The 27,301-nt window shown below is 44.1% G+C and overlaps 2 protein-coding genes across 13 annotated transcripts in view; one reads left to right on the forward strand and one right to left on the reverse strand.

Moving 5' to 3' along the window:
• Window positions 1-868: 868 nt before the first annotated feature.
• On the reverse strand, window positions 869-6,191 carry C1H2orf15 (chromosome 1 C2orf15 homolog). 3 transcript variants are annotated; one of them, XM_039519795.1, is made up of 5 exons: window positions 5,934-6,191; window positions 4,403-4,670; window positions 3,049-3,137; window positions 2,212-2,306; window positions 869-1,428 (listed from the first exon to the last, which is right to left on the reverse strand). In XM_039519795.1, exon 5 carries the CDS (start codon window positions 1,320-1,322, stop codon window positions 1,038-1,040), a length of 285 nt encoding a protein of 94 aa, XP_039375729.1. In that variant the 5' UTR covers window positions 1,323-1,428; window positions 2,212-2,306; window positions 3,049-3,137; window positions 4,403-4,670; window positions 5,934-6,191; the 3' UTR covers window positions 869-1,037. The 3 variants fall into 3 exon arrangements, with proteins under 3 accessions (XP_039375729.1, XP_039375731.1, XP_039375730.1); XM_039519797.1 differs by lacking the exon at window positions 5,934-6,191 and having other exon boundaries at window positions 2,259-2,306; window positions 4,403-5,340; XM_039519796.1 differs by lacking the exons at window positions 2,212-2,306; window positions 4,403-4,670; window positions 5,934-6,191 and having other exon boundaries at window positions 3,049-4,048.
• The window catches only part of TSGA10 (testis specific 10), an 83,156-nt gene continuing 57,147 nt past the window's right edge, over window positions 1,293-27,301 (forward strand). Inside the window, exons 1-9 of one of the 10 annotated variants that reach the window (XM_039519784.1) lie at window positions 1,293-1,385; window positions 1,584-1,621; window positions 9,291-9,410; window positions 14,990-15,205; window positions 16,345-16,410; window positions 20,201-20,401; window positions 20,961-21,116; window positions 21,895-22,068; window positions 22,212-22,289. In XM_039519784.1, coding sequence (XP_039375718.1) covers window positions 1,346-1,385; window positions 1,584-1,621; window positions 9,291-9,410; window positions 14,990-15,205; window positions 16,345-16,410; window positions 20,201-20,401; window positions 20,961-21,116; window positions 21,895-22,068; window positions 22,212-22,289 — 1,089 coding nt within the window. In that variant the 5' untranslated portion in view covers window positions 1,293-1,345. Of the gene's footprint in view, window positions 1,386-1,583; window positions 1,622-6,481; window positions 6,581-6,958; window positions 6,991-7,050; window positions 7,272-7,447; window positions 7,617-9,290; window positions 9,411-14,986; window positions 15,311-16,344; window positions 16,411-20,200; window positions 20,402-20,960; window positions 21,117-21,894; window positions 22,069-22,211; window positions 22,290-27,301 lie in introns of those variants that run through there. The other 9 variants (XM_039519793.1, XM_039519786.1, XM_039519787.1 and 6 more) reach the window with 9 other exon arrangements.

Here is a 27,301-nt window from a genome sequence, read left to right on the forward strand (position 1 = left end):
GCTACTGTAGGGAGAGAGAGCTGGGGGAAGTCCTCTCTCCTCACCCTGGCCCTAGAGCACCCTCCTACACCCCAAACCCCTCATCCTCAGCCCTACTCCAGAGCCCACACCCCCAGCCGGAGCCCTCACACCCCTGCACCCCAACCCTCTGCCCCAGCCCTGAGCCCCCTCCGAGACTCCAAACCCTTCCCCCCCCCCGCACCACATGAATTTTGTTATGTGCACCAATATGAAGGTGATGTGTCATACATCACCTCCATATTGATGCACATAACAAAATTCATTCCGCACATGGGTGGGAAAAATTAGAGGCAACACTGCCTGCAGGGCAGCCGAGTTCAAAATAGTGAGCAGGGTGGGCATGGTGGGATACTGGGGGGGCCAGTTATTATGTCAACATAATGAGCACTGATGCTTTGTCGCTTTAACTTTGCCACAAAAAGCTTTATGTCTCTCATCAAGGTGATTTTATTTTGTCTGCAAAACAGCAAAGTTTTGCCGCCAAAAGTAGCTTTGTAGCATGTAAACTTACAGTGTTTGTCAGCAAAAGCCAAACTATGTAGTATAGACAAGGCCTTAGTCTTCACAGGGAGGTACACTTGTCCAGGAGCCTTCAGAGTAGGTTTGGCTTCCTCCCTAGCCTCCCACTTCTGAATTGAGTTGCTCCCTTTTAAGTTTCCTCTTCTATTGGGGCATGCTTTGCAGGCTGGAGGGGAAGAGCTATTTGAACTCATTTAACACCTTCAGGCCCAATGTGCGGTTTGTGCATCCCATCATATTCCCAAAAATAAGAATATGCTCTAAGACGTTTGATTTGTGGTGGATGGGAAGAGGGAACTTTCAACAATGGTAAAAATTACTCCAAAGATTGCCAAATAATAGATCTTGAAATTGAAAGTATATTTGATTATGGTTATTTGACTCAGCTATTAAACATTATTTTGTTTTTATTTGTTATTTGGTAGACTAAATAGAATATTTTTATGCTATATTCATTTGTTCAGGTTGGATCAAGTCCTGAATTATCTCATCAAACCTCATTCCACATCTGTCATTTCTAAACCATCAGTTTCTTTAACATAAGTCACAGAGTGCAATGCATTATCAGAATAAGAGTCCGTGTGAGTTTCTGCATTATTTCTAATGCCATTTTCTGTTTTTTCAAACTTAATTTTTTCTGTATTTTGGAATAAGTGAGTCCTGACGTCAACATGGATTTCTTCACTGTTTTGTCGCAAATAATCCTCTTCAACATTCCCCACTTTTGGATCATTCTGTAAGACGAATACTGGAGTATTGGATTTACTGAAGCAGAAGCCCATGGTGCACTTACAATGCAAATCATATGAACATGCAAGAAAGTCTCTTGAAGGTCAAAGAATTGGGTCAGTTAGGATGCTTTTATTCAGCTTGATTGTTGTAACAATCCTATGCAAAATATTAGAAAAAATATTAGGAAAAATAGAATAAGAGGAGTGACTTAGTTAACACAAATTAAAACCTAATAAAGAAATCTGATTCTCAATTGATATTAATGTTATGATGTTGGAAATATGGATTCACTTATTTTCTTGAAAACACAGGGGTACAGATGTACAGCAAGTCGGAACTCATAATTGAGGTATGTGGAGTACCCACCTTACCTCTTGCCTATATTAAAAAATTGCCTCTTTTTAACTAACAGTGTATTTTTAGTTGATTTAGTTAAACTGTGGGACAACCCTGTGTGGACTCTTAAATTGATTTAAACCTGTCTTATATCAATTTAGCTTACATCGATAAAGGGATCAGTTTAAGGATTGGGTCTTGGCTTATATACTCCTCAGAGTAGGGTTGTATCTTCTTTCTGCTTTTGGAGGGGCCAGAACATACCTGGTTGCCAATAGATCTAATAATAATAATAATAATAATAATAATATTTTCCTCAGTGAGTGATCTGAGGGGTTTACTACTTTCTTCATTTGGAAAATCAGTAATATATATTATTTCAGTGCTGTTTTGAATCCAAGGACCTCATTCTTCTTTGACCCCATATGTAAGCTGGCACCTTTTCAATCTCTCCTACCACTAAATTTATCTGTTTATGTGTGAAGGTTCCTATTTATTTATATTTAAATAATATAATAATAAATATGCATAAATAAGGCTCTAGGTGCTCTAACACAACTAATACAACAACAAAATTCCAGCAGCTTTAAAATAATAATTCACCTCCAAAAAATTTTTTTTCCACTTTTTCATCATTCTGGGAAACATACCCTCAGTCCTTCCCAAACAGGCTCTCCAATAGATGTTGTTTGCAGTGTCTAGAAAAGTTGCCAAATTGGGGCTATTTTAGACCAATGTGGGGAGCAAACTTCCATCAAATGGCATCTAAGAATGCCTTCCAAAATGATAAAGTGCACACATAAAGAGGTATTTAGCTATCTCTTTTCTCCAGTCAATGGGGACTGGACTTTGTATGAAGCTCTCTCTCTCTCTCTCAGTCTCGCTCGCTCTTAATACAATCTTCATATGTGAAGGCTAGGTCAAAGCCACCACTATGTTCCCTATCCTTGTGAACAAAAGCATCTCCCCTAACTGATACCCTATCTAAACGCAGTTTTAACTTCCTACTTCTCAACAATAGCCCTCACAGATCACAATTAATCACACCATCTCCACTATGTCTTTCCCTCTCTTTCATAAGTGCTGCTGTCACCTCTTCCCCTTCTGAAAACACCGTTGTGTATAGTCTCCAGTCTCCATTTCCTCTCAGCTGAAAATCCCTTCTTTTAACAGCATTATTCCCTTAAGAGATATTCATTTAACCAGATTTCACTTAGAGAAAAAAAATAAAAAATACAAGAATAAAGCTCCAACAAAAGATATATATTTTCCCCCTACAAATACATTTTTCATAGTGAAGAATTTGGGGAAGGATATGAAATCCTGTCCTGTAATTCCATCTCGATTTCAGAGACGAGACAATGTTAGATAATGCAGATTTTCTTTTCTGACAATTTCTGCTACAGCTGACAGAGACGAAAAGCAGTGATGATGCCTGACCTGTCAGAAACAAAAACAGTGAAAGGAAGGCTCTTCCTGGTGCTGGTGTAGGCTTCTTGAGGTTTAGTTGCTCTGGCTTCCCCCGTGCTCTGTGGGTGGAGATGTGTTTCAAAGGTGCTGCTAGCTCCTAATCCCCAGAAGGGAGTGATCTCTGTCTAAATATAGGTATGTGTTTGTACAGTGGTGGCTGGTGGCAGAAAGTTTGCCAAGCAGGGTTTCCTGGATACAAACTCCTGTGCTAAAACCTGCTGGAGGTGGAGATGGAGGAGGCATGTCTTTTCCATTCTCCATCAGCCCAGCTTTTGGAATCTCCAAAGAACTCTCTGTCAGGAACTCTGCCTTCACACCTTTTCTGGACAATGACAGGCATTAATGGTGCAACAGGTCCCAGGGAATGACAAATCTTCTTGTCCCTTAACACTTGTGATGGTAGGGGGCAGGGCTCAACAGCCCTAGTGGCCTGGGACTCACTTCCAGTTTGTGTCTTATGTTCCTAAAAGCATGCTTCAGGGTTTCAGCTGGCCACCTGCAGGGGACTGGAAGGGATTTTTCCCTCAGTGTATTCGGGGTGGGTTCTTTTAATCTCCTTCCTCTGAAACATCAGAGATTGCCAGGGTTAGAGATGGGACATTGGGTGGGGAGGGTCAGGGCCTTAAGGTGGCACTGAGCATTCTCTCTCTCAGCTGCTTGTCTGGCTGGTTCTTGCTCACATGCTCAGAGTCTAACTGATCGCCATATGTGAGATCGAGAAGGAATTTTCTCCCAGGTCAGACCAGGGGCGTAGCTAGGACAGGAAAACTGGGTGGGCCTCAACTTTTGGGGAGGTGGGCAATGATGGGAGTGGGAGGAGGGGAGGCAGGAGGGAGGGGGACCCGCCTCCCCCACCCCTCCAGCTGGCCTTACTGCTCAGCAGGCACCCGAAGATGAGGCTGCCCAGGGCACAAAGGCTGCAGGGCACACCCATGGGATGGAGGGGGGCCCTGCCAGGGCTCTACCTCTGCCCACCCCTCCCAACCCGGCTCAGTGTCCGTCTGACCAGCTGCGTCCCTTTCCTGCTGGCACCATGTGCTGCTGCCCCAATCTCCGGCCCCTGCACTAGTCCCACCCAGACCTGCCCCCACAAGGCACATCCCAGGCACTGGGGCTGGAGATCGGGGCAGCAACGCGCAACACTGGCAGGTGAGGGACGCAGCTGGACAGACACCGGACAGACACTGAGCTAGGGTTGGGGGTCCCAGTCTCTGGATTCAGGGGATTCCAGCTCTGATTTGAGTGTCCCTGGATGCTAAGTGGGTTGACCTGTGTCCCACACAGGCCCATCCATGCTATGCCCCGGGGTCAGACTGGCAGTAACCTTGGGGTTTGTTTAACTGCCTCTTAAGCAAGTGGATGCAGGTCACTTGCTGGGGTTATCCAGGTGTATCTCAATCATTTCCCTGCCATTGCAGGGGCCTTGGACACTGGTGCACTTCAGTCCCTCCTGTTCTTTCCTGTGGCACATAACAGTCTAATCTCCTGTGGGGTCAGGGGCAGCACCCTGGTTATCCATCACTGAGAGAGAAAAATGGATGGAGCTTTTTGCTTCCATGAATGGTGGATCCCAGCCATGTGGGTTGGTGATGCTGGAAGAAAACAATTAGAGGAGAAACTACTTTAGGCAAGGATTGTAATCTGTTAAAGTTAAACTTTAGCATCTAAAAAGTGTGTTATACATTTGTTTTATATTAAACCATTCTACTTCCAATATTCTTACTCAGTATTCATTTGAATCTTTGAATCTCTGTTCTTTGTTAATAAACTTATTCTTGTTTTTATTATAAATACATCTCAGTGCTGTGGTATTAAGCAAAGTTTGAATCCTCAGCTGAATCAAACAAGCTGATGTGTACACTTTTCCCTTTGGGGACAGCAAACCTGGTAATTTCTGTGAGTGTGTAGTGACAAGGGCTGGAGCCAGCAGGAAACACTTTTAGAGGGAGTTCGGGGGCTAGGGTGTATCTATAGCTTCCTCAAGGTGAAGGAAGGTCTGGCAGAGCCCAAAAGACAGTGCTTGAGTGGCTGAAGGGTTGGCAATGTCAGGGAGCTGACACCCAGCTACAACAAGAAAGATTCCCTCTTGCCAGAGGCCAGTGGTACCAAGGTGACTCACAGTCCTGGGCATCTTGAGAAAGCATTACAGTCCCCTGATCCTGGTACAGATATGGGAGGGGAGAATGCGGGGTTGACAGGCCCCCCACCCCTAAACTCCTCACTTCCCTTACCACCAACCTTATGTCCTCATTCTCATCTCAATTTATCCCTTCCACATTGCAGCCCCAACCCCCTCTCCTATTCCCCCCAAACTCCTCTGCCCCCTGATCCCCCCACTCTCCTAATGCCAATGCTCCCATGCATTGTCTCTCTCACACATACACCCTCCACTGCTCTGATCTCCCTGCCCCTGTCTCTGCACCAAAATTTGTAAGAATCTGCATATAAGACACGTAATTTATTATTTTTCAGAAAATAGTTACAGCCCCTTCTAATTGAGCTGCACAAGCAGCAGCGCACATTTTCCAAAATGAAAAAACAAAACAAACAAATAACTCATCAAATGCAGTTAATAGCAACATGCATAGAGATCATTCTCAGATTTCTCCCATGGGGATAGCTCAGGTTCAAGGGCCACAGATGTCCCCTTGAGCCATTAAATTACTAACACAGGCTGCCTGTAGATATAAGAACAGAGAAATGGCCATGCTGGGTCAGACCAATAGTCCATCTAGCCTAGTATCCTGTATTCCAACAGTGGCCAATGCCAGATGCACTAGCCACTGTCCCTCTTATCTAGTCTCGCTGTATGTGCACATTTCTATCCCTTTGGACTTTGAGTGATTTCCACGAACTTTTTAAACATTGTTCCTCCAGAGGGGCAGTGAGTACTATGCCCTAGCTGAGACACTGTCAAGAAACTGATATAAGTTGGGGGACAACCAGAGCCATCATCTAAGCCTCAGGTGTGCATTAACCGCCCCCCCCCAAAACGCTATAACGGTCTGTTGATTTTGTAAAATGCTGGAGGTTTTTGCGGGTGGGGGCTGCCTCTCAGGAGCCCCTTGCTAAAATGACCCCATATCTGGACCACTAATAGTCCACCATCACTCCCCCCAACCCCATTGACAGCAAATTAAAAAAAATATGAGCATGCATGTGGATTTCACAGCACTTAGGAGTAGTCCTTGAACAGGGCCGGTTCCAGACCCCAGCCGCCAAGCGCGCGCTTGGGGCGGCGTCCCGGGAGGGCGGCAGGTGGCACGCCTGCGGGAGGTCCACCGGAGCCGCGGGACCCGCGACCACCAGAGCGTCCCCCGCGGCATGCCGCGATGCTTTGGGCGCCAGAAATCCTAGAGCCGCCCCTGTCCTTGAAACGGAAAACGCGTCTCAGTCCGAACCAGTCTAGAGCAGCGCGGGTACTGGGCTGGGCGCAGTGAGAAGGGGATTAATGCTGCGGTGGCAACTCCCTCGGCAATTCAGTGCTGCCCCAAGCCGGCAGGTGCAATTGTGAGGAGGGCATTCAGGTTGCGGGAGGGGGGCATTCAGGCTGGGGTTTTTGGCACATGGTTTAACACGGCCGCTGGCTGCGTTCGCTCTAAGACAGGTGGGTGTGTAATAAGCCTGGGCGCCCCGGGTATTAACGGGCTGCAGCGCGCTCCCTGGCTCTGGAAAGGGGGGTTATCAATGGACACCCGGCAGCGCAGCTCCTAGGCTGCTCTGCGCTGCCCGGTGCGCGCGTGCAGGCAGGTGAGTGAAGGTGGGCTCGGCTGTGGGGCACGCGATGAGCGCGCGCTTCACCGCCCGCTGTGTGCGCGAGCGACGGTTGGGGGGATGGAGCGCGCGGCTCGGACCGGGGCGGGGGAGGGGCCGGGAGAGGCGCGCAGGGGAGCGAGGGGGTTAATGCAGCAGGTAACGGGAGAAGCGCAGGGGGTGGGGGGCGGCTGGAGGGAGCCCGGGGGCAGTGAGCGGTGGGTGACCGGGAGGAGAGACCTCCTCCCGCCCTGCCCAGCAGGGGGAGCCGGCGCCGGGTCTCTGATTGGGCTGCGGGGCTGGAGCGGGAGAAGCGGGCGCCACGGCGGGTAAGTGCGAGGGGGCGGCGGCGGAGTCCGGCCAGAGCCGGGGGAGCCGCCGCCATGAGCGCCAGAAAGTCCCCGGGGCGCAGGAGGAGGAAAGCGGCGTGTTCCCCGCAGGTACAGACCCCCCCCCCTCAGAGCAGCTGGGGCGGCGGCCCCGTCCGGTGGGAGCCGGGGACCCCTCCGCTCCCTGCCCTGCCGGCGGGCGCGTGAGGCCTGGGGCTGGGCTCGCGCAGCCTGCGCTGGGAAGACCCCTCCCCCCCCCGTAAGACCCGGCGCGAGGCGCGGGTTCCCCGACTGCGGGGGGCACAGGAGCGGCCCTTGCCGCGGGGCCGCCGGAGCAGCGGGCGCTGAGGCTGAGCGCAGGCTGGGGCGCCGTGACACGGGCTGGCCCCGCAGTCACCATGGTGATGGCTTGACTCCGGCTGACAGGCAGGGGCCCGGCGAGACGTTGGGCTTTGGGTGAGACCAAGTGCCCTTAGCGTCTGTGGCGCTTGCTTTATTTTTAGAAAGCGGTAACATAGGGGTGTTTCGTGTACTGCCTATTTCCCTGCAGACAGTGTCGTTTACTTTAAAAAGAAAAAGCCGCGATCAAATCTGCACCGGTTTTGCAGACCATCAGAATTTCCTAGCCCAGGCGCAAAAGCTGCTTGCCCACCATTACAACTATCAGGATGAAAAAACGTTATTTTATGTACTGGTTAACCTCCCCCCCCCCCCTCTTCCCAAGCACCCACCACTGCCCAGGCAAAGATAATTCTGAAAGGTTATTGCATAAAGGTAGACAGTGGGTAGCAGGTTTCCCACAAGTAAGTTAGCAAGTTTCAGTAAGGGGTTATCAAAGCTTCACTGGTTTGTTTTTTTTAATGTCAAATAGATCTGACATAGTAGACTTATAAAAATAGGTAAAGGCATACATATTCAGACTCTGTTATATACCAGATTTGTTAGTTTTCAAAGATACCTTTAAGTTTAAAAAAAAAAGAGCAAGGCTAGTTTTGCTTTTTTCAGGGCTGTATCCAGTGATTTTTCTGTTGATTTTTATAGAAACAGACTCTAACCCTCATGCAGTATTTTGCATCTAATATCTTTCATTGTAATCTGTGATAAAATACTATTATTTTACATTCAGTTAACCGATTTTTATTTTGTTATGTGCCCATTACTAGGAGATCAGGGTGCATGTTGTCTGTGATCTACAGTACAGGTTTCCTTCCACAGCATGACCACTTTTTTTTTTTAACTGAACCAATTTGCCCCACCCATATTTGTGGCCCAATCCTGTTTCTTTGAAATCCCTGGGAAAACTCATATTAACTTTAATGGGAGCAGGATAGGACCCTTAATTACTAGTATTTGTCCTATTTTTTTCTTTGTTTGTCTAAAAACTGTTTGAACATTACTCCTGAGAGCATTCTGCACCAAAAAATTAAAAATTCTGCACACAATATTTTAAAATTCTGCAAGTTTTATTTGTCAATAAATAAATGCAGAGGCTCCAGCATGGCAGTGGGGAGCACAGGCCACTGGCTGCACAAAGGTGGGAGAGCACCCTCCAGCCCCACTCCCCCACCTCCAGGACATGGACTCAGCGGGGAGGCTGCACCCATCCCTGACATAGCACAAGGCCTGGACCTGCCCCAGAAATATCTTGGGGCCATCCCCCTCTGTGCCAGATGCACCAGATGTGGGGCAGGTAGGCTCAACCAGCAGGATCCAAGTATGGAGGAGCTCAGTGTTGGGGGATCCAGGTGTGGGGCAAGAGGATTCTGTGTGGGGCAATCTGGGTGCAGCCAGTTCAGTGGGGGAATATGGATGGACAAAGGTTCATTGTGGGGGTTCCAGGTGCAGGGGCAATGGGACTCTGCAGAGAATTCCAGGTGAAATTTTTAAATTGTTTTTAAAAATGAAATATACAAAATTTATCTTTAGCTTCTCTGGTGTATGTATCCATGAACAGTGTTATCTCAGGATGTTCTCTCAGTGTACAGCGTTAAGTACCGTAAGGGGAAATATTGTTATGAAATATCTTCAGGAGTATGTCTTCTCCCATTTTCAAAGTTCACACTTCATGACTGCATGCAGAAATTCATTCCACAGAAGTACTTCTTATACTGTTTTCCATTCCCCCAAAAGGTAACAACAAGAGAAGACCATTTTAATATAAGGGATCCAGTGTCTGACAGTGAGAAACCTTTTAAATTGGAAGGAAAGGCTAAGAACAAAGACAAAGTCATCCATAAATTGAATTTAAAGGTTGTTTTATTTTTCTACTTTTTGTTTTTTGCTTTGGTGGCAGTTTGTAAGGAACAAGAATTCTGATAATTTTATATAATGAAATAACTCAGCAATAACATCTGTTCTTTAAATCAGTGTCACAGTCCGTAGAGCTGGCAAGCCTTTTCTTACTGAATAGAGTTGCAGAACCAAATCAATTATGGCATGATATCCTGACTATGTTGCATCATTTACGTCATAGCATTTTGTCAGCATGTGATGATGTTATGTCAGCGTGACTTAACGTCCTTAAATATTGATGGAACTTCACAAAACAAAAAACATCATAGTTTAGTTAATGACTTTGTGTCTATTCATTTGAGGTCAACGACTGTCATTCCTTCATCTCTCTGTTATTGGGAGAGAGGGGAGTCTTCCTAGGACTAATGGCCAGATTAGAAGGAAATGATGGTTATCCACCCAAGACTTGTTCACAGTCCCAAATATCTAAATGTTTTAGCTGAAATCATTAGCAGTGAAGTAGTTATCAATGTTGCATTTAGACTGATATAATTGGGCTGTAGAGTTAATACTTTTTTTTTTGTCTATAGAGTTGCAGGCACTTTCCCAAATTTAATGCACACAGTTAGTCATTAATTTATCATTACACATTTTCCAGTTAATATGCTCTCCCACAAAAACCAAAGACATCCTAAACCATGCTCAGTCTCCAGCCCCTCTACTTAAGTGCCTATGAGAAAAAAGGGGTTTTGTAGCATGTCTGGATGCTAACGAATTCATGGTCAGGTTAGCAAGATGGTATGCTAATTCTAGAGTCGAGACTACTCTTCCAAGAATTCCTTATTTATGTTGAGGAAGCTCCAGCTCAGGTGTAGGGTTGCCAACTTTCTAATTTCACAAAACCGAACATCCTAGCCCTTCTCCTTCCCTGAGGCCCCGCTCCCCACTCACTACATTTCCCCCCTCCCTCGGTGGCTCACTCCCCCCCCATCACTTTCACTGGGGTGGGGCAGGGGATTGGGGTGAGGGCTGTAGCTGGGGGTGTGGGCTCAGGGATGGAGTCAATGGGTTCAGGGTGTGGGAGGAGGCTCTGGGCTGGGAGTTGGAGTGCAGGAGGGGGTACAGGCCCTGGGCTGGGGGTGTGGGCTCTGGGGTGGGGCCAGGGATGAGAGGTTTGGGGTGCAGGAGGGGGCTCCAGGCTGGGGCCAAGGGATTTGGAGTGCGAGGGCGGGCTGCAGGTTGGGGCATGGAGTTGGGGTGCTGCAGGGGGTGTGAGCTTTGGGCTGGGAGTGTGGGCTCTGGGATGGGGCCAGGGATGAGGGGTTTGGAGCCAGGGATGAGGGGTTTGGGGTGCAGGAGGGGACTCTGGGTTGGGGGGGCTCAGGGCTGGGGCAGGAGGTTGGGGCTCGGGGTTGGGGTGTGGGCTTACCTCGGTCAGCTCCCAGTCAGCAGTGCAGTGGGGCTAAGGCAGGCTCCCTGCCTATCCTGGCTCTGCACTGTGCCCCAAAAGCTGCCAGGAACAGGTCTGGCTCCTAGGCGGGGGGGGGCCAGGAGGCTCCACACAGCTGCTCTCACCCACAGGCGCTGCTTCCCCAGCTCCCGTTGGCCGTAATTCCTGGCCAATGGCAGTGTGGAGACGGTGCTCGGGGCAGGGGCAGTGCATGGAGCCCCGTGGCCTCCCCCCACATAGGAGAGGGACCTGCTGGCCACTTCTGGGGCACAGCGCAGTGCCAGGACAGGTAGGGACTAGCCTGCCTTAGCCCTGCAACACCGCTGAGTGGACTTCTAAAGATCCAGTTGGTGGTGCTCACTGGAGCCTCCAGGGTCCCTTTTCAACTAGGCATTCTGTTTGAAAACCGGACACCTGGCAACCCTACTCAGGTGCCATTGCGGATCTTAACTGTGGTATGGGGAGGGAGATGGTCACTCCGTTAACTAGGCCCTGAAACAAGTAGGGCTTTACATGTTAAAAGCAGCCCCTTGTACTCTATTCAGAAATTTAATGGAAGCCAACAACTGTGAATGTTGTTATAAGAGCTCTATGTGACACATCTCTAAATATGCAAGCAGTGGCATTTTGCTCTAGCTCGAGCTTCCAAATGGTTCCAGTATGCAGCCTCTTGTACAGTGCATTTTAGTAGTCTAGTGGCTGATGGTAGCAAGGTCAACACTGGAAAGGTTACTCTCTTTTAGCAGGCACAGGTGAAAGAACTTTTTTAATTACAAGTACTATTCTATCTTCCAGAAACAGCGCAGGTGCTAATATGATTCCAGGATTGTTAATTTGAATCATAAGTAATTTGAATCACAAATGGTATTTTGAGAACACAAAGGCTAAGTGTTCTCTTGCTGAGTTTAGGTCAGTAACAATCACTGAGGCACTTAGGTTGACCAGATAGCAAGTGTCAAAAATCAGGACAGGAGGTGGGGGGTAATAGGTGCCTATTTGAGAAAAAGACCCCCAAATCGGGACTGTCCCTATAAAATTGGGACACCTGGTCACCCTAGAGACACTAGAAGATTTGGGACCCCACAACCTGTCTTTGGAACTTGTGTCCTACCTGGCTGGGAAGGCTAAAAGAGAAAACTAGATCCATTGCTGGTGGATATTGTCAAATGAGAGTGTAGAATGCCAGCATCTCTTAAGAAAGCTGTTGCTTGGCTTTTTCTCAAGAAACCAGCATTTGATGCAACAATCTGGCTCCTGTTTAGTAGCTAATCTTCTGTCTTTTGTTAAAATTAGATAGAATGTTATAGTGAGACAACCTTCAGAATACCTAGAGTCTTCTTGACCCTTGTCAATTTAGATATGTACCTTGGTGCAAGACAGAAGCTGCCGGGGTAGTAGTGGTGGATAATCTGAGATCTCCATACTGATATTGTTAGGTCTATCGGCTGTTTTTCTATACTGTTGATCACAGAGTAGTAGTAACTTATCTGCAGACTAATGGAAATGGACAAGCAGTTCCTCAGATGATACTATATTTTCCTTATTTAGTGTTCTCTGATAGTTGTGAAGGGCAATAGCCCTTCAACCCTTAGGGCAATGTCATTTGGAGTTTCACAATTGGTTCCATCTCGTGTTCCTTTTTATTCAATGTATATTGGAGCTGGGAGGAGGTATGGGCAGCAGTACTGATATGTTGATAATATCCAGCATCATATCTCTGTTTCACTTGATCCAGCAGCCAGTGCTGTTGAACTCCTGGCTCAGTGCTTGGGTTGAATTGGAGCATGGAGGAAAGTTTGCTGGCTGAGGTTCAAATTGGACAAGGCTGAAGTGATGCTGGTTGGTTGGGAGAAGAAATCAGAAGATATTGTGTATATTATATCTGTCCCTCATATTTAGCATGTGTGCCTGCCATTTGTTTCTAGAGTTCATAATCTACAGGTTCTTTTGAACTCCTGGCTGCTGCTGAATTATCCTATAGTAATATTGCCCAGGAATGTTTTTCTCCATCCTCCTACGGCTAGGAGACTGCTACCATTTTTGTGCCTTTGTCATCTCAAGATTGTTATAGCATGGTCTACATGAGGTTGTACCTCAGTCAACGTGGAAAATGAAGCTGGCGCAGAATGCAAAATTTTGGTAGGAGCATGTGACATTTGTGCTCAGTGATCTGTGCTATCTGCCTTTTGGTTTTTGGGTAGAATGTAAGGTGTTACTTTTTATCTGAAAAACCCTAAATGGTTTCGATCCTGTGTACTTGAAAAACTGCCTCTTTCACCTTCTCACAGTTGCTCAAATTACAATCCTATTGATATAAAGGAGAGGGAGATGCCAGCAGGGTGTTCTCTTTTAGGGCCCTCAGCTTTGGAGAACATTTCTTTCCTTCATGGCCCAAAACAGCCTGAATATGGTGACCTTTTGAGCATGCTTCAAGGCCTGTCTATTTAGCCAGGGTTTGGGGGATAGAGGGGATGATATAGGTTGTTTGTGTGGGGTAAGGGAAATTTTTTTACTGTGGTTATTATTTCAGGTATGAAGGTGTCGAGCAGCTGCTGGCTTCACCTCTGTTATTTTTGTAATTTTAAATGTTGGTCATGTTATAGTTAAAACTTGAAAGACATTAAAAAAAATAATGTATTCCCTCAACCAAGTGTGCAGATATCGCCCTTGCTGACGACACTTTGGTTTTATCTGGTTTAAGACTCAACCACTTTACCTTTATCCATTCTCCAGTTCATAACTGCATTGGGTTATTCATTCTATTACACCAACTGTAATGGTGTAGGGAGGGATAGCTCAGTGGTTTGAACATTGGCCTGCTAAACCAAGGGTTGGGAGTTCAATCCTTGAGGGGGCCACTTAGGGATCTGGGGCAAAAATCAGTACTTGGCCCTGCTAGTGAAGGCAGGGGGCTGGACTCGATGACCTTTCAAGGTCCTGTCCAGTTCTAGGAAATAGGTATATCTCCAATTATAAAACTGGATCAGTTGTGGGGGAAATATGAAGCTGATATCAGTTGTTGCAACTCATATTTCCATGTTAACTCTCTTAATATTGTATATGAGTTCAATAAAAGGGGTGACAAAATTAGCCCTGGCAAAATCCCAATTTTGACAGAACCCTTCAGAAGGAACAAACTTCTGTCCCAAACCACTCTTTGGGACCTCCCTGATCAGAATGATTCAAGGGCAGGTCTGTTGACTGCTATTCATGCCTGCAGATATCCCAATAAAACATTGTGGTGATTGGTGTTAATTGCAGCTAACGGATCCAATAATATCAGCATGGACACTTAATCCTTATAAATTACTATGAAATCATTCACCAGTGCAACCAGTGCAGTTTTTATATCATACCAGGTCTAAAGCCTGATTGACTGTGATCTCTGAAATCTTTGGACTTAAGAGATTGCCTGGGTGTCTGCCACAACTTTCTCAGGGACCTTCCCCAAAAGTGAGCAGGTTAATAGGTGGCAAGATCATTGACATGTTGTTTCTTAAGTAGTTTCCTTAAGAACATCAGGTACCCTGTCCTCCTCCACTTTAGGGGGATATTAACAGTCTTCACCAATAATGAACGTAGTACATCCCTGCTGGCTTTTAGCACACAGGAAGCACATAGACCCCATATGCAGGTGGTGGAAAAGATACTTGCAAAGCCTTTGTGAGCAAGACTAATTGATATTCAGGCAGAGCATGAGAACCATTTCTTCTCCCAGCGTTGTCAGAGGAATTCTTCTGTAGCAGCTCAGTTTGTGGGGGTGGTCAAGGGGATACTGGGAGTTACATATCACACTGGGAGACCAACAAATGGTGTACACATCACATGGAGAGGACAGCCAAAGAATCTGTGGAGCTGCTGATGAAAGGAAAACAACTAGGATGGAGAAGAGAAATAAACAGAAGCAGATTGCTTAATTTTAGGGTGGAAATTAGGGGCCTGTTTCTTCACTGCCTTTCACCTTGGATAGTCATTTATGTCTCTACAAAATGCTACTAGTGTAAATTAATGAAAATTTTGGGCTTGTCACTGTCTTACTAAACTGAGTGCAAAGTGTAAATAAATATTTCTGCTGTGAAATGCCTCCAGTTTATACCTTTTAAGATTAAGAAAAGTAAAATGTCTTTGTTCTTCCTGGTCCTAGTAGATTGACGATCTGAAGAAGAAAAACCATGATTTAAAGCAACATGTTATGCAATTGCTTGATAGTAAGCAGGTGGTGGAGAGTCAGGTGGACAGTTTGACTAATAAGAATGAGTATCTGTGTAAAGAACTTGCTGTAGTTGACAAACTAGCTGAACAGCTGGAAAAAGAAAAAGAATTAGTCTTGGATACTGCTGACCAGGAACTTGAGGAAGCAAAGGTATTAAATGCTGAACAGAATACATATATTATAGGGGGAGCCAATAAGTTTGATAAAATTTAACCTTTTGGGATGAAACTTTATAGCCATGGTCTCTGCCTGAAGGTAAGTGATTTTTGTTTATTTTTTCATGTAAAATCTTACTCATTTTAAAACTTAAAAATGAATAAAGGAAAGAGGGAGTAATGGGTAATGAAGATTGAAACACTCCAACCTGATAAGTCTTGAAAAGGGCTCCTAGTGTAATGGGTTAAACCAGGGGTCGGCAACGTACGGCATGTGTGCCAAAGGTGGCACGCGAGCCGATTTTTGATGGCACGCGGGGCGGGCTGAGCTGCTCGGCACGCGGGGCGGGCTGAGCTGCTCGGCATGCCGCCGCTCTGGGGTTCCTGCTGGCCCCTTGCCAGCCGGTGTCCCACCGCCGGTCCCACTCAGCGCCCGCTGCTGGCCTGGGGTTCCTTTCCCAGGCTGGCAGTGGGCTGAGACCCCAGCTGGCAGGAGCCAGTGGCTGAAACCCCAGAGCGGGGCGGGCTGAGTGGCTCAGCCCGCCGCTGCTCTGGGGTTCCCACTGCTGGCCCCTTGCCAGCCGTGGTCCCACCACCGGTCCCACTCAGCGCCCGCTGCTGGCCTGGGTGAAGGAACCCCAGGCTGACAGCAGACTGAGACCCCGGCTGGCAGAAACCCCAGAGCGGGGGCGGGCGGAGACGCTTAGCCCACCGCTGAAACCCCAGAGCTGGGAAGGTAGGCTGAGCTATGCATGTGTGGTTAACGTATCTACATGCTTATCTTCTTAGTCCTTGGAATACTCAAACTCGTCCGATTTCCAAAATTTTATTGGCAATGCAGATCTGGTAAAAGGGGATCCTGCACTTTTTTTGCTCACCCGGACAGACACTTCTCCTTCTTTGTCCTGATCCTGTACAGTTTATCCAGGCAAAATCCTAATTGACTGCACATTTGTGTTCTAGTTAATTCTTAAAGATTCAACTTCTTAAATAGCGTGTCCCCAGTCCGTCCAACCTGGAAGAGAGTTCCAATTAGATGCTTCAAAAGAATAAGAAAGTGGGGCAAAAAATGCTGTATTTTCAGTTTACTACCTGTAAATAAATAAATGTAATCTGTATTACTTTTTATTCTAGACTCAAATTAGATGCCAGCAAAACAATATTAGAAAGTTGGAGCACACAATCAAAATACTTAGATCTGTAAGTTAAATATGTATTCTTAGTATTTTTGCAGCTATGTATTTATGTAGGTTATTACTTTCAAAGAGCAATTAATACTAGTATATGTACATTTAATTGTCTTTTGGTTTTTACTGGTTCAATAAAATAGAAAGATTATAGAGAATATTTCCATTTCGGTTTACATTGGTAATTCTCTTTCTTTAAATAGACTATAATATATCCTTTATCTTTCAACTCACTTGAATTTTTTTGTTTTTGAGAGTCTCATTAACTTTTCTACAAAATCCAAAATGATTGCTCTGAATACTCCTAAAACAAAATTCTGCATATATGTGAAATACACACAGCCAGTATTTTAATCCTTTAGATATTTATTTTAATATTCTGTCTTCCCCAAATGTTGATAACCATAACATTGAACAATGACATTTGGAAATATACACAAACTTGTATAGAAGTCTAATAAACAATTTATCAGCAAGAAAAACTTCTGGGTTACAAAATGGATGTATATTGTTTGCTTCAAGATTAAATTGGTATAATTAATAGACTCCTTCATTTAACTGGGAAGTAATTTTTTTGATTTATCAAGATCACATAGACCTCTTACCATACTAAAATATTAAGCTTTTTCCACACATTTCCGTGCCTACAGTATAAGGCTTTTGGTAATTACATTTGCTTCTTAGACCCCAGTCGTTTAATGAATTTCCTGTGGAAGGACCCCTCTGCAGATCTCACTACCAGATTAGGGCCTTAGTGGCTTTGATCTTGTGAGTAGGAATTGTGGGAATTAAGAGCCCTGTAGAATTGGGCCCCATCAAAGATTTTCCTATGATCCTGTCATTGAACATTGCCAAGCAAAATAGCCTTTTTGTATTGTTATAGTTATGCTAAATTGAGATGTATTTATAGCACATGTATCTACTTGTGTGATAAAATGAACTCGTATTGAAATGGGATTTTTCTCAGCCAAAACACAGAAACGGTGTACAGATCTTATTTCATGAATGTTCAACAATTTTTAAAGGTGACTTGTAAAACTAAACATTTGGTTTATCATCCAACAGCAATGAGTGCATATTTTAAAAACCCTTTCAGGCCTTCTTCCCTGCTTTATTTCTATTCCATTAGAAAATCAGGTTTTTTCTATCCTTTTTTCCTGAAAGATTCTGTAGATGTCTGGAGAACTTGATGTAATATAAACCTATTAGGACTCTAATCAGGTCAAATTTGAGTGAAAGAGAAAGTGATTCTCGTTCAGTTTAACATCTATTTAAATTTAAATTAATTAGAAATATTTGGGAGAAAAGATATCATTGTTAAAGACTCAGCACCTGCCTGCTCAAATAAAGGCTTGATACCCTCCCTACCTCCCCCGCAGTCCACATCTGAGACCTCCAAAGAGTTTCCTCTCAATACTAAGGAAGATGTGGAAGATGTTACTTGACATTCTTGGCATTTTTAAAGTAAAAAAAAAAAAGCAGAAAAATATGGGTAGATCCTGTTTACACATCATAAAAAAACAAAAAACTCACACCATTTTTTTTCTTTGCAGATGACCTTTAATTAACATAGTTACCTACCCTCCAGTTTACTATCATCCTCAAAATTCACCATCCATTACCAACACCAGACATGACAACCTCATGTTTTTCCTAGTAGTAGTAGTAGAAGTAGTAATAATTAGAGCTGTTGATTAATTACAGTTAACATGTGCGATTAACTCAAAAAATTAATTGTGATTAATCGTAGTTTTAATCGCACTGTTAAACAATAGAATACCAATTGAAATGTATTCAATATTTTTGGATGTCTTTCTACATTTTCAAATATATTGATTTATATTACCACACAGAATACAAAGTGTACACTGATCACTTTATATTATTTTTTATTACAAATATTTGCACTGTAAAAATGATAAAAGAAATAGTATTTTTCAATTTACCTCATACAAATACTGTAGTGCAATCTCTTTGTCGTGAAAGCGCAACTTACAAATGTTGATTTTTTTGTTTGTTTGTTAGATAACTGCGTTCAAAACAAAACAAAGCAAAACTTTAGAGCCTGCAAGTCTGCTCAGTCCTACTTCTTGTTCAGCTAATCGCTAAGGCAAACAAGTTTGGTTACATTTATGGAAGATAATGCTATCTGCGTCTTATTTACAATGTCACCAGAAAGTGAGAACAAGCGTTTACATTTTGTAGCTGACATTGCAAGGTATTTACATGCCAGATATGCTAAACATTTGTATGCCCCTTCATATTTTGGCTACCATTCCAGAGGACATGCTTCCATGCTGATGATGCTAGTTTAAAAAAAAAAGTGTTAATTAAATATGTGCCTGAACTCCTTGGGAAGAACTGTATGTCTCCGGCTCTGTTTTACCCACATTATGCCATATATTTCATGTTGTAGTAGTCTCGGATGATGACTCAGCACATGTTTGTTTTAAGAACACTTTCACAGCAGATTTGACAAAATGCAAAGAAGGTACCAATGTGAGATTTCTAACTGACCCAAGGTTTAAGAATCTGAAGTGCCTTCCAAAATTTGAGAGGGACGAAGTGTGGAGCATGCTTTCAGAAGTCTTAAAAGATCAACACTCCGGATGTGGAAACTACAGAACCCAAACCACCAAAAACGAAAATCAACCTTCTGCTGGTGGCATCTGACTCAGAGGATCAAAATGAACATGCATCGGTCCGCACTGCTTTGGATTGCTATCGAACAGAACCTGTCATCAGAGGACGTGTCCATGCTGGAATGATGATTGAAACATGAAGGAACATATGAATCTTTAGTGCATCTGGCATGTAAATATCTTGAGACGCCGGCTAGAAGAATGCCATGCAAATACCTGTTCTCACTTTCAGGTGACATTGTAAACAAGAAGCAGGCAGCATTATTTCCTGCAAATGTAAACAAACTTGTTTGTCTGAGCAATTGGCTGAACGAGATATAGGACTGAGTGGACTTGTAGGCGCTAAAGTTTTACATTGTTTTATTTTTGAATGAAGTTATTTTTTGTACATAATTCTACATTTGTAAGTTCAACTTTCATGATAAAGAGATTGCACTACAGTACTTGTATTAGGTGAATTGAAAAATATGATTTTTTGTTTTTTACAGTGCAAATATTTGTAATCAGAAATAAACATAAAGTGAGCACTATATACTTTGTATTCTGTGTTGCAAATGAAATCAATATATTTGAAAATGTAGAAAACATCCAAAATATTTAAATAAACGGTATTCTATTGTTTAATTGTGTTATTTTTTTTAATCGCATGATTAATTGCAATTCATTTTTTTTAATCCCTCGACAGCCCTAGTTATAATATAATAATTAGACACTATAAGTCAGTAGTTTAATGGTGCTTCTTGTTAACTTGGTGGTAACGTATCAAGGGTTAATCATCACTTCCCCATTTTGTCTTGGAGTTTATTTAGCTCAGGATTACCTTTTAAGCAGGAAGCATTCTCAAGTTGCCGTCTAAGTACACAATCTTTGTTATATTTAAGACGCTGAAAGTTTAAAGGAGAACTCTTGTAAAAGGAAAAGTAGTTAAGAGAAAAGATGGAAGAAACTGAATAACTGAACATCCTATTAGATCAACTGTAGAATTACCTACTTGTAGTTGGGAAAATGTTTCAAAATGTGAAAATGCCGATATCCTCAAGTAGTTACTTCACTTTAATATTTTGAAAAGTATGTTTATCCACTTTGTGTTGAAATATAAGTGCATTACATTTTAAAATGTTATATTTCAATGAACACATTTTTCGTTTTGGTACTTAAAAGGTTATTTTAGAAACAGAATCTGAAAAAACACTAGGGAAGTCTCCTTCAAGACTTGATACCTTTATCAAGACATTGGAGGAGGACAGAGATTATTATAAAAGTGAAGCTGAGAATTTGAAGAAGATGTTTCGAAACACATCTTCAAGTCCTAAGCACAGCCCCACTCGTAGCAGCATTTCAAAACATTCTTCACCTATCCAGGTAAGCTTGGAATACATTATAGAATAGCAGTCATGCATTTATTTTGTACTGAAATCCTTAACACAGGACGTGGCTCCAAATCCATGTTCAGTAATAAGATAGTCTATTAGTTATGAAAATGGATGGCAACCTCAGGCAATTCACACGTAGCTAAGCACTGCCTTGTTCTAGATTTACATCTCCTTAAGGCTTACTGTGATTACATTTAAATACTTCATAAGGTGTTTAATAAAAATAGTTTTGTGATAGGCAATTACTAGCCCAAAAAAAGGTGAACCAAACCCTTTAGTTTCATGATATAAAGTGAGTAGAGAATACTGAGTCAGATTGAGAAGATTGAGTTTTTGCACATGAAAGAGATTTCCAATCTCCATTTAGTGTTTTTATTTAGTATATAACATTGATAAAAATGCATATGCATCTAGTTTTGATTGTGTTGAATCTGTTCAGGGCTGGGCTTTCTATTTTGTGTGTGTATAGTAGTAATTTCAAAACCTAAAGTACTAGGAAATGTGTAAAATTTGTTTCTCATCATTAAACTTTTTTGACATTCTTTAAGGGAATGAGTTCAGATCCAGAAGTTATGAAAATATTCAGAGAACGTGAAGAACTTAAGTCAATGCTGGAAAAATATGAGCGCCACATGGCAGAAATTCAGGGTAACATCAAGGTTCTAACAGCTGAGAGAGACAAAATCATCATTCTTTATGATCGGGTAATTGTATTCACAGGAGCAAGAAAGCTAGTGGAAAAATAATAATTGCAGCACTTTAAAAGAAAAAATATTTTAGTCTTGTACTTGCATTAGAAATTCAGGTCTCATCTACTCTGGAAGATTCTACGGTTGAAGTTTATCCCGATTCGGGATGGCACTTAGGCAGGTGTTTAAGTCCCCTTGACTTCAATTTAAGCTCATTCATAAATGTTGTCCTGAATAGGGATGCTTTCCTGAATCAAAGAATACATACATGAGTCATTGCATTCAGACTTAGACCTCATTACCCACAACATTGCTGAGGTGCACTTATATCACTAGTTACATGTCTTGTGATTAAAGTTGGTCAGAATTTTTTTTTTTAGATGTTGACTTTTTGAAAAATCCAAAACTGAAAAATTTCTGCCAATAATGTAAATAGTTTGATTTGGACATGCCACTGCAGCATCTTATGGGAGTTGTAGTTTTGGTGCCTCGTGTTTCTATTCCTTTCTATAGGCCAAACTTCCTGTTCAGACTATATCTCCCATGATGCACCATAGTCTTTCTTGATACCAGCACGTGATGCAGCATTGGAATGTCAGGTGCTTAGTTTTTCAATGAAAAAATCTCAAATTTTGCAGAAAGCAGACTTTTTTTGCAAAAACATTCAGTGACAAATCCAATTTTCTGTTAAAGTTTTGATGGAAAATTTTTGACCAGCCTTATTTGTAAAATATTTAGTCCATAATACATTACATTATCTGTTTCACATTTCACATGTGTTTAAAAATAACAGGCACAGGAAGAAATATCCCGACTTCGCCGAGATGTTATCAAATCCCCCAAGATTCCTAAAACGACTGTGACAGCACAGGCGATCTTAAGGCGTGTGGAGACAGAAAGGGATGCGGCTGTTTCTGACTTCCGAAGGATGACCACAGAACGAGATAGCCTCAGGGAGAGGTTAAAGGTTTGATTTTTATCCCAGCTTGTTATAGCATCATAGTATAGTTAAATTTGCAATGTGGTATCCAATATGTGGTTAAACTAAATGTATGCAATGAACTTTAAAAGTAATGTTTTGTATGTTTTTTTTGTTGTTGTTTGAAACAGATTGCCCAGGAGACTGCATTTAATGAGAAGGCTCACTTGGAACAGAGAGTTGAAGAGCTGGAATCAACAGTTCAAGATGTAAGGAAAATATGTCTTGTTTACATATCGAATTGTTATTAATGTCATAAAGGTGACATTCGTGGTTAAAGATCTGCGGGTATAGTTTTAGGGCCTGCTTTTCTAAATGCACATATGAGTAACTGTACGTGCCTGAATTGTCCCATTTAAGTCAATTTGATTGTTCAGATGAGTAAAGTGTTGGCTGGAGTCCTTAATTTATAAAAGAAAAACATTAATAAAGAAAATGTACATATTAAATATATTGTTTCAGAGATTATAGTGTTTGAAGTAAAAACTTGAGTTCACCCACATCGAAAAATGTAATGGAAGCTTGTATTGCTCTCAAAGTGAGATTCTAATATACCAGTAACTGAACATTTACTTACAAGCAGGGCTTAAATTCATCCAGAGCCCACCGGAGTGGGGCTCTGGTAAATATTTTCAAACCTACGGGAGCCTTGTGGCTCAGGGCTTCAGATCCATGGGACCCCTAGTGGTGTGGGAGGGGGCTCGAGAAAATAATTGTTGAGAATTTAAGCCTTGATTTACAAGTTTAAATAGTTGTTCTGTACTCTGCATTCTCTTGGGAATCCCCTTGATTAATGGACACTCTTTTCTTTCTGCAACTCACTTGATAAATATGGAGGCTGGTACTTCAATATTCGGGTCTTGTGATTTTAATGTTGAGAAAGTTGCTGAATGTACAGGAGTCCTATTGATTTGCTCTCAAATGGTTTGACCATTGATTAGAGCAGGGTTTCTCAAACAGGGGTCACTGCTTCTGTAAGGAAAGTCCCTGGAGGGCCGGGCCGGTGTGTTTACCTGCCTTGTCCGCAGGTCCAGCCAATAGCGGCTCCCACTGGCTGCGGATCGCTGCTCCCATTGGCCTGGAGCAGCGATCCGCGGCCAGTGAGAGCCGCGATCGGTCAGACCTGCATACGGGGCACGTAAACACACCGGCCCGCGCCCAGTGCACCACGGGCTTTCCCTGCAGAAGCGGCGAGCCCTGTTTGAGAAACCCTGGATTAGAGCAAAGTAGTGAATCAGTAAACTAGGAGAGAGAAGAAGGTGGAGAATTTGTATAGGTTTTTTTTTCTTAGTGTTAAATCTTTAAATAGATTAGAGCAAGTGATTTCTTTGAATATTAAGCTGAAACCTTTTACTAATCAAGCTGTTACCTTTTTGAAGCGATCTGATTTTAATGTTGGTTTGCAGGAAATCCAAATTGAGATTCTGGAATTATTCTTTGTTTCTGGACTACAGAATTAAGGGCAGTACAGGGATAGCTTAATAAGACTTAAATTGGAGCCTTATGCTCTACAGCAGGGGTCGGCAACCTTTCAGAAGTGGTGTGCCAAGTCTTCGTTTATTCACTGTAATTTAAGGTTTCGCGTGCCGGTAATACATTTTAATGTTTTTAGAAGGGCTAAAACAAATAAAAGGAAGTTCTTCTTCACGCAGCGCACAGTCAACTTGTGGAACTCCTTACCTGAGGAGGTTGTGAAGGCTAGGACTATAACAATGTTTAAAAGGGGACTGGATAAATTCATGGTGGCTAAGTCCATAAATGGCTATTAGCCAGGATGGGTAAGAATGGTGTCCCTAGCCTCTGTTCATCAGAGGATGGAGATGGATGGCAGGAGAGAGATCACTTGATCATTGCCTGTTAGGTTCACTCCCTCAGGGGCACCTGGCATTGGCCACTGTCGGTAGACAGATACTGGGCTAGATGGACCTTTGGTCTGACCCGGTACGGCCTTTCTTATGTTCTTATAAGTCTATAATATATAACTAAACTATTGTTGTATGCAAAGTAAATAAGGTTTTAAAAATGTTTTAAGAAACTTCATTTAAAATTAAATTAAAATGCAGAGCCCCCCAGACCGGTGGCCTGGACCCGGGCAGTGTGAGTGCCACTGACAATCAGCTCGCGTGCCGCCTTCGGCACACGTGCCATAGGTTGCCTACCTCTGCTCTACAGTAATCTATCTGGGTGTCTTTGCTCAGGAGAGAGCTATGTCTTATATTTTTGATGCAGTGATTTTACTGCACTGTGATTCTTTCACTCATTAGCATCATCATTTTGTTCAATATCTTCATTAATGATCTGGAGGATGGCGTGGACTGCACTCTCAGCAAGTTTGCAGATGACGCTATACTGGGAGAAGTGGTAGATACGCTGGCAGGTAGGGATAGGATTCAGAGGGACCTAGACAAATTAGAGGATTGGGCCAAAAGAAACCTGATGAGGTTCAACAAGGACAAGTGCAGAGTCCTGCACTTAGTACAGAAGAATCCCATTCACTGTTACAGACTAGGGACCGAATGGCTAGGAAGGAGTTCTGCAGAAAAGGACCTAGGGGTTACAGTGGACGAGAAGCTGGATATGAGTCAACAGTGTGCCCTTGTTGCCAAGAAGGCTAACCGCATTTTGGGCTGTATAAGTAGGGGCATTTCCAGCAGATCGAGGGACATGATCATTCCCCTCCATTCGACATTGGCGAGGCCTCGTCTGGAGTACTGTGTCTAGTTTTGGGCCCCACACTACAAGAAGGATGTGGAAAAATTGGAAAGAGTCCAGCGGAGGGCAACAAAAATGATTAGGGGGCTGGATCACATAACTTATGAGGAGAGGCTGAGGGAACTGGGATTGTTTAGTCTGCAGAAGAGAAGAATGAGGGGGGATTTGATAGCTGCTTTCAACTAACTGAAAGGGGGTTCCAAAGAGGATGGATCTAGACTGTTCTCAGTGGTAGCAGATGACAGAACAAGGAGTAATGGTCTCAAGTTGCAGTGGGGGAGGCTTAGGTTGGATATTAGGAAAAACTTTTTCACTAGGAGGGTGGTGAAGCACTGGAATGAGTTACCTAGGGAGGTAGTGGAATCTCCTTCCTTAGAGGTTTTTAAGGTCAGGCTTGACAAAGCCCTGGCTGGGATGATTTAGTTGGGAATTGGTCCTGCTTTGAGCAGGGGGTTGGACTAGATGACCTCCTGAGGTCCCTTCCAACCCTGATATTCTATGATCATCATCATGTTACAATACCTTGTGCTATATCATCCAACTCTGTGATTTTTAATTCTTTTAGGCACCATATGAGTTTTATGGTTGGGCATAAGCACCAAACCAAGATTTCCACTAGCGGGGCAACCTATTACTAGAGCTGAAAGATATGACCCAGTAACTCACACTTTCTTTCTATGATCTGTCTCAGGCAAATAGTATAGTTTTGCCAGTGCTGCTCTATGTCGGATACATAGATATACTACAAGAAAGATGAGAGACACACTCCAATTTCTTTCCATTAATCAGTGGGCTTTGAATCAGGCCCTGAGCTCAGAAGATGCTATGGAGATCTGCCTTTCAAATAAAAGATTTACAGTACAAATCAGAGTATAATTTGAACTAGCAGAAAAAATATTCTATATAAGACATACTCTTCTTTGAGTGTTTGCTAATGTCAATTCCAATTAGGTGTGTGCGTGCTGCGTGCACGACAGCCTGAAGATTTTTCCCCTAGCAGTATCAGTAGGGTCGGCCTGGGCACCTCCTGGAGTTGCTCCTTCTTGGCATTGGATATAGGGCCCTGCCAACCCGCCACCCCATCAGTTCCTTCTTGCTGCCAGTGATGGCTAGCTGGAACATCCCGTAGCTTTTGCCTTGGCAAGCACGTTTTCTTGGCAGTGTCCTTTCTCTCCATTTTATATAGTTGTAGTTAGTTATTAGTAGTTAGTGGTAATTTCTTAAGTTTCCTTTGGGGGTTCTCCCCACACACACACACAGCGATCCCCCAGCACTGGGGCATGCCTTGGTTCCCAGGCTTCAAGGCATGTATAGACTGCTGCAGGTCTGCCCAGAAGCGATCCGCACACTTTGTGCTTGACGTGTCTCGGCGAGGGTTATCTCGGAGCGCTGCAAAATTTGCAGAGGGTTCTGTCTTAGGACCTCTCCCGTCTAAAAAACTGGGATCAGCACTTACGTATTTTACTCATGGAGGCAGCTCTTTGACCCCAGTCAGACTCCAGCATGCTGGAGCCAGCCCCAAGCACCTCCTCTTTGGTGTGCAGGGCGCCGGCACCCTCGACCTGCAAGCTGGTGCCGAGGAAGGACTCTTCCAGAGACCCTCAGCACCACCATAGCTCCATGCACAGAGCCATGCCACAGACCTCCGTGAGGCACCGATCGCAATCCCCAGCACCTCAGAAGAAGAAACCTGACAGAGGTCATTCTCCAGGTAGGCCTAAGGACCAGGCGGCTCAACCGCAATGGGTTTTGTTGACTCCTGCCCCAACGGGGGTTCAGTCATGTCTGGACCCCCATCACTTGCCAGCCTGCCAGAATGAAGACATGCAGCTCCCCTCCACACTGGACGCGTTTGAAGCTGTGTCAGGTCTCTTGGCACTTATGGCACCAACCTCCCCTCCAAGGTGAGAGAGGTCGCTGGCACTGGTTCGGGCCCTGGTGCAATCAATGGGCAAGCTGGTGATGATGGGTCTACGTGCACCATCCCTGGTGCACTGCCCTTCAGCACCTGCAGCTCATGTGGAGAAGCCACACTGGTCCCACAGCTCGTGGTATCGATCCCCAGCACCAAGGGGTTTTTCACCTCCGTGGTTGTCCCAGTTGGAGACTTTGGAGTCGGAAGCGGAGTCATTATGCTCCAGTAGGAGCAGGAGGTCCCTGTCCTGCAGAGACCATCAGCCTTACCCGGCACCATGGCCGAATCAGTGGCAAGCCCTACCCTAATGTCCCTTCTGGACACCCTGGGCCTATCACCAGAGCCAGGAGCAGAGCCAGGGATCCAGGTCAGTGTTGGTAGTCTCAGCATCCTTTGGCTGCCGCAGACGCCTTCAGCACCAGGGACATCAACAGTAACACAGCCGATCACAATACCAGCGTTGACGGTTCCAGCACTGATACCATCTGAGCCACCGGCACTGACACTCTCAGCTCCAGGAACCTTCCTGTAGGCTTCAGCGCCAGAGATCTTCGCCCTTTGGGACCCCAGAGGGGCTAAGGGCAGAGAGCAGGC

This window comes from Mauremys reevesii, linkage group 1 (genome assembly GCF_016161935.1).
Source record: "Mauremys reevesii isolate NIE-2019 linkage group 1, ASM1616193v1, whole genome shotgun sequence".
Lineage (NCBI taxonomy): Eukaryota > Metazoa > Chordata > Testudines > Geoemydidae > Mauremys > Mauremys reevesii.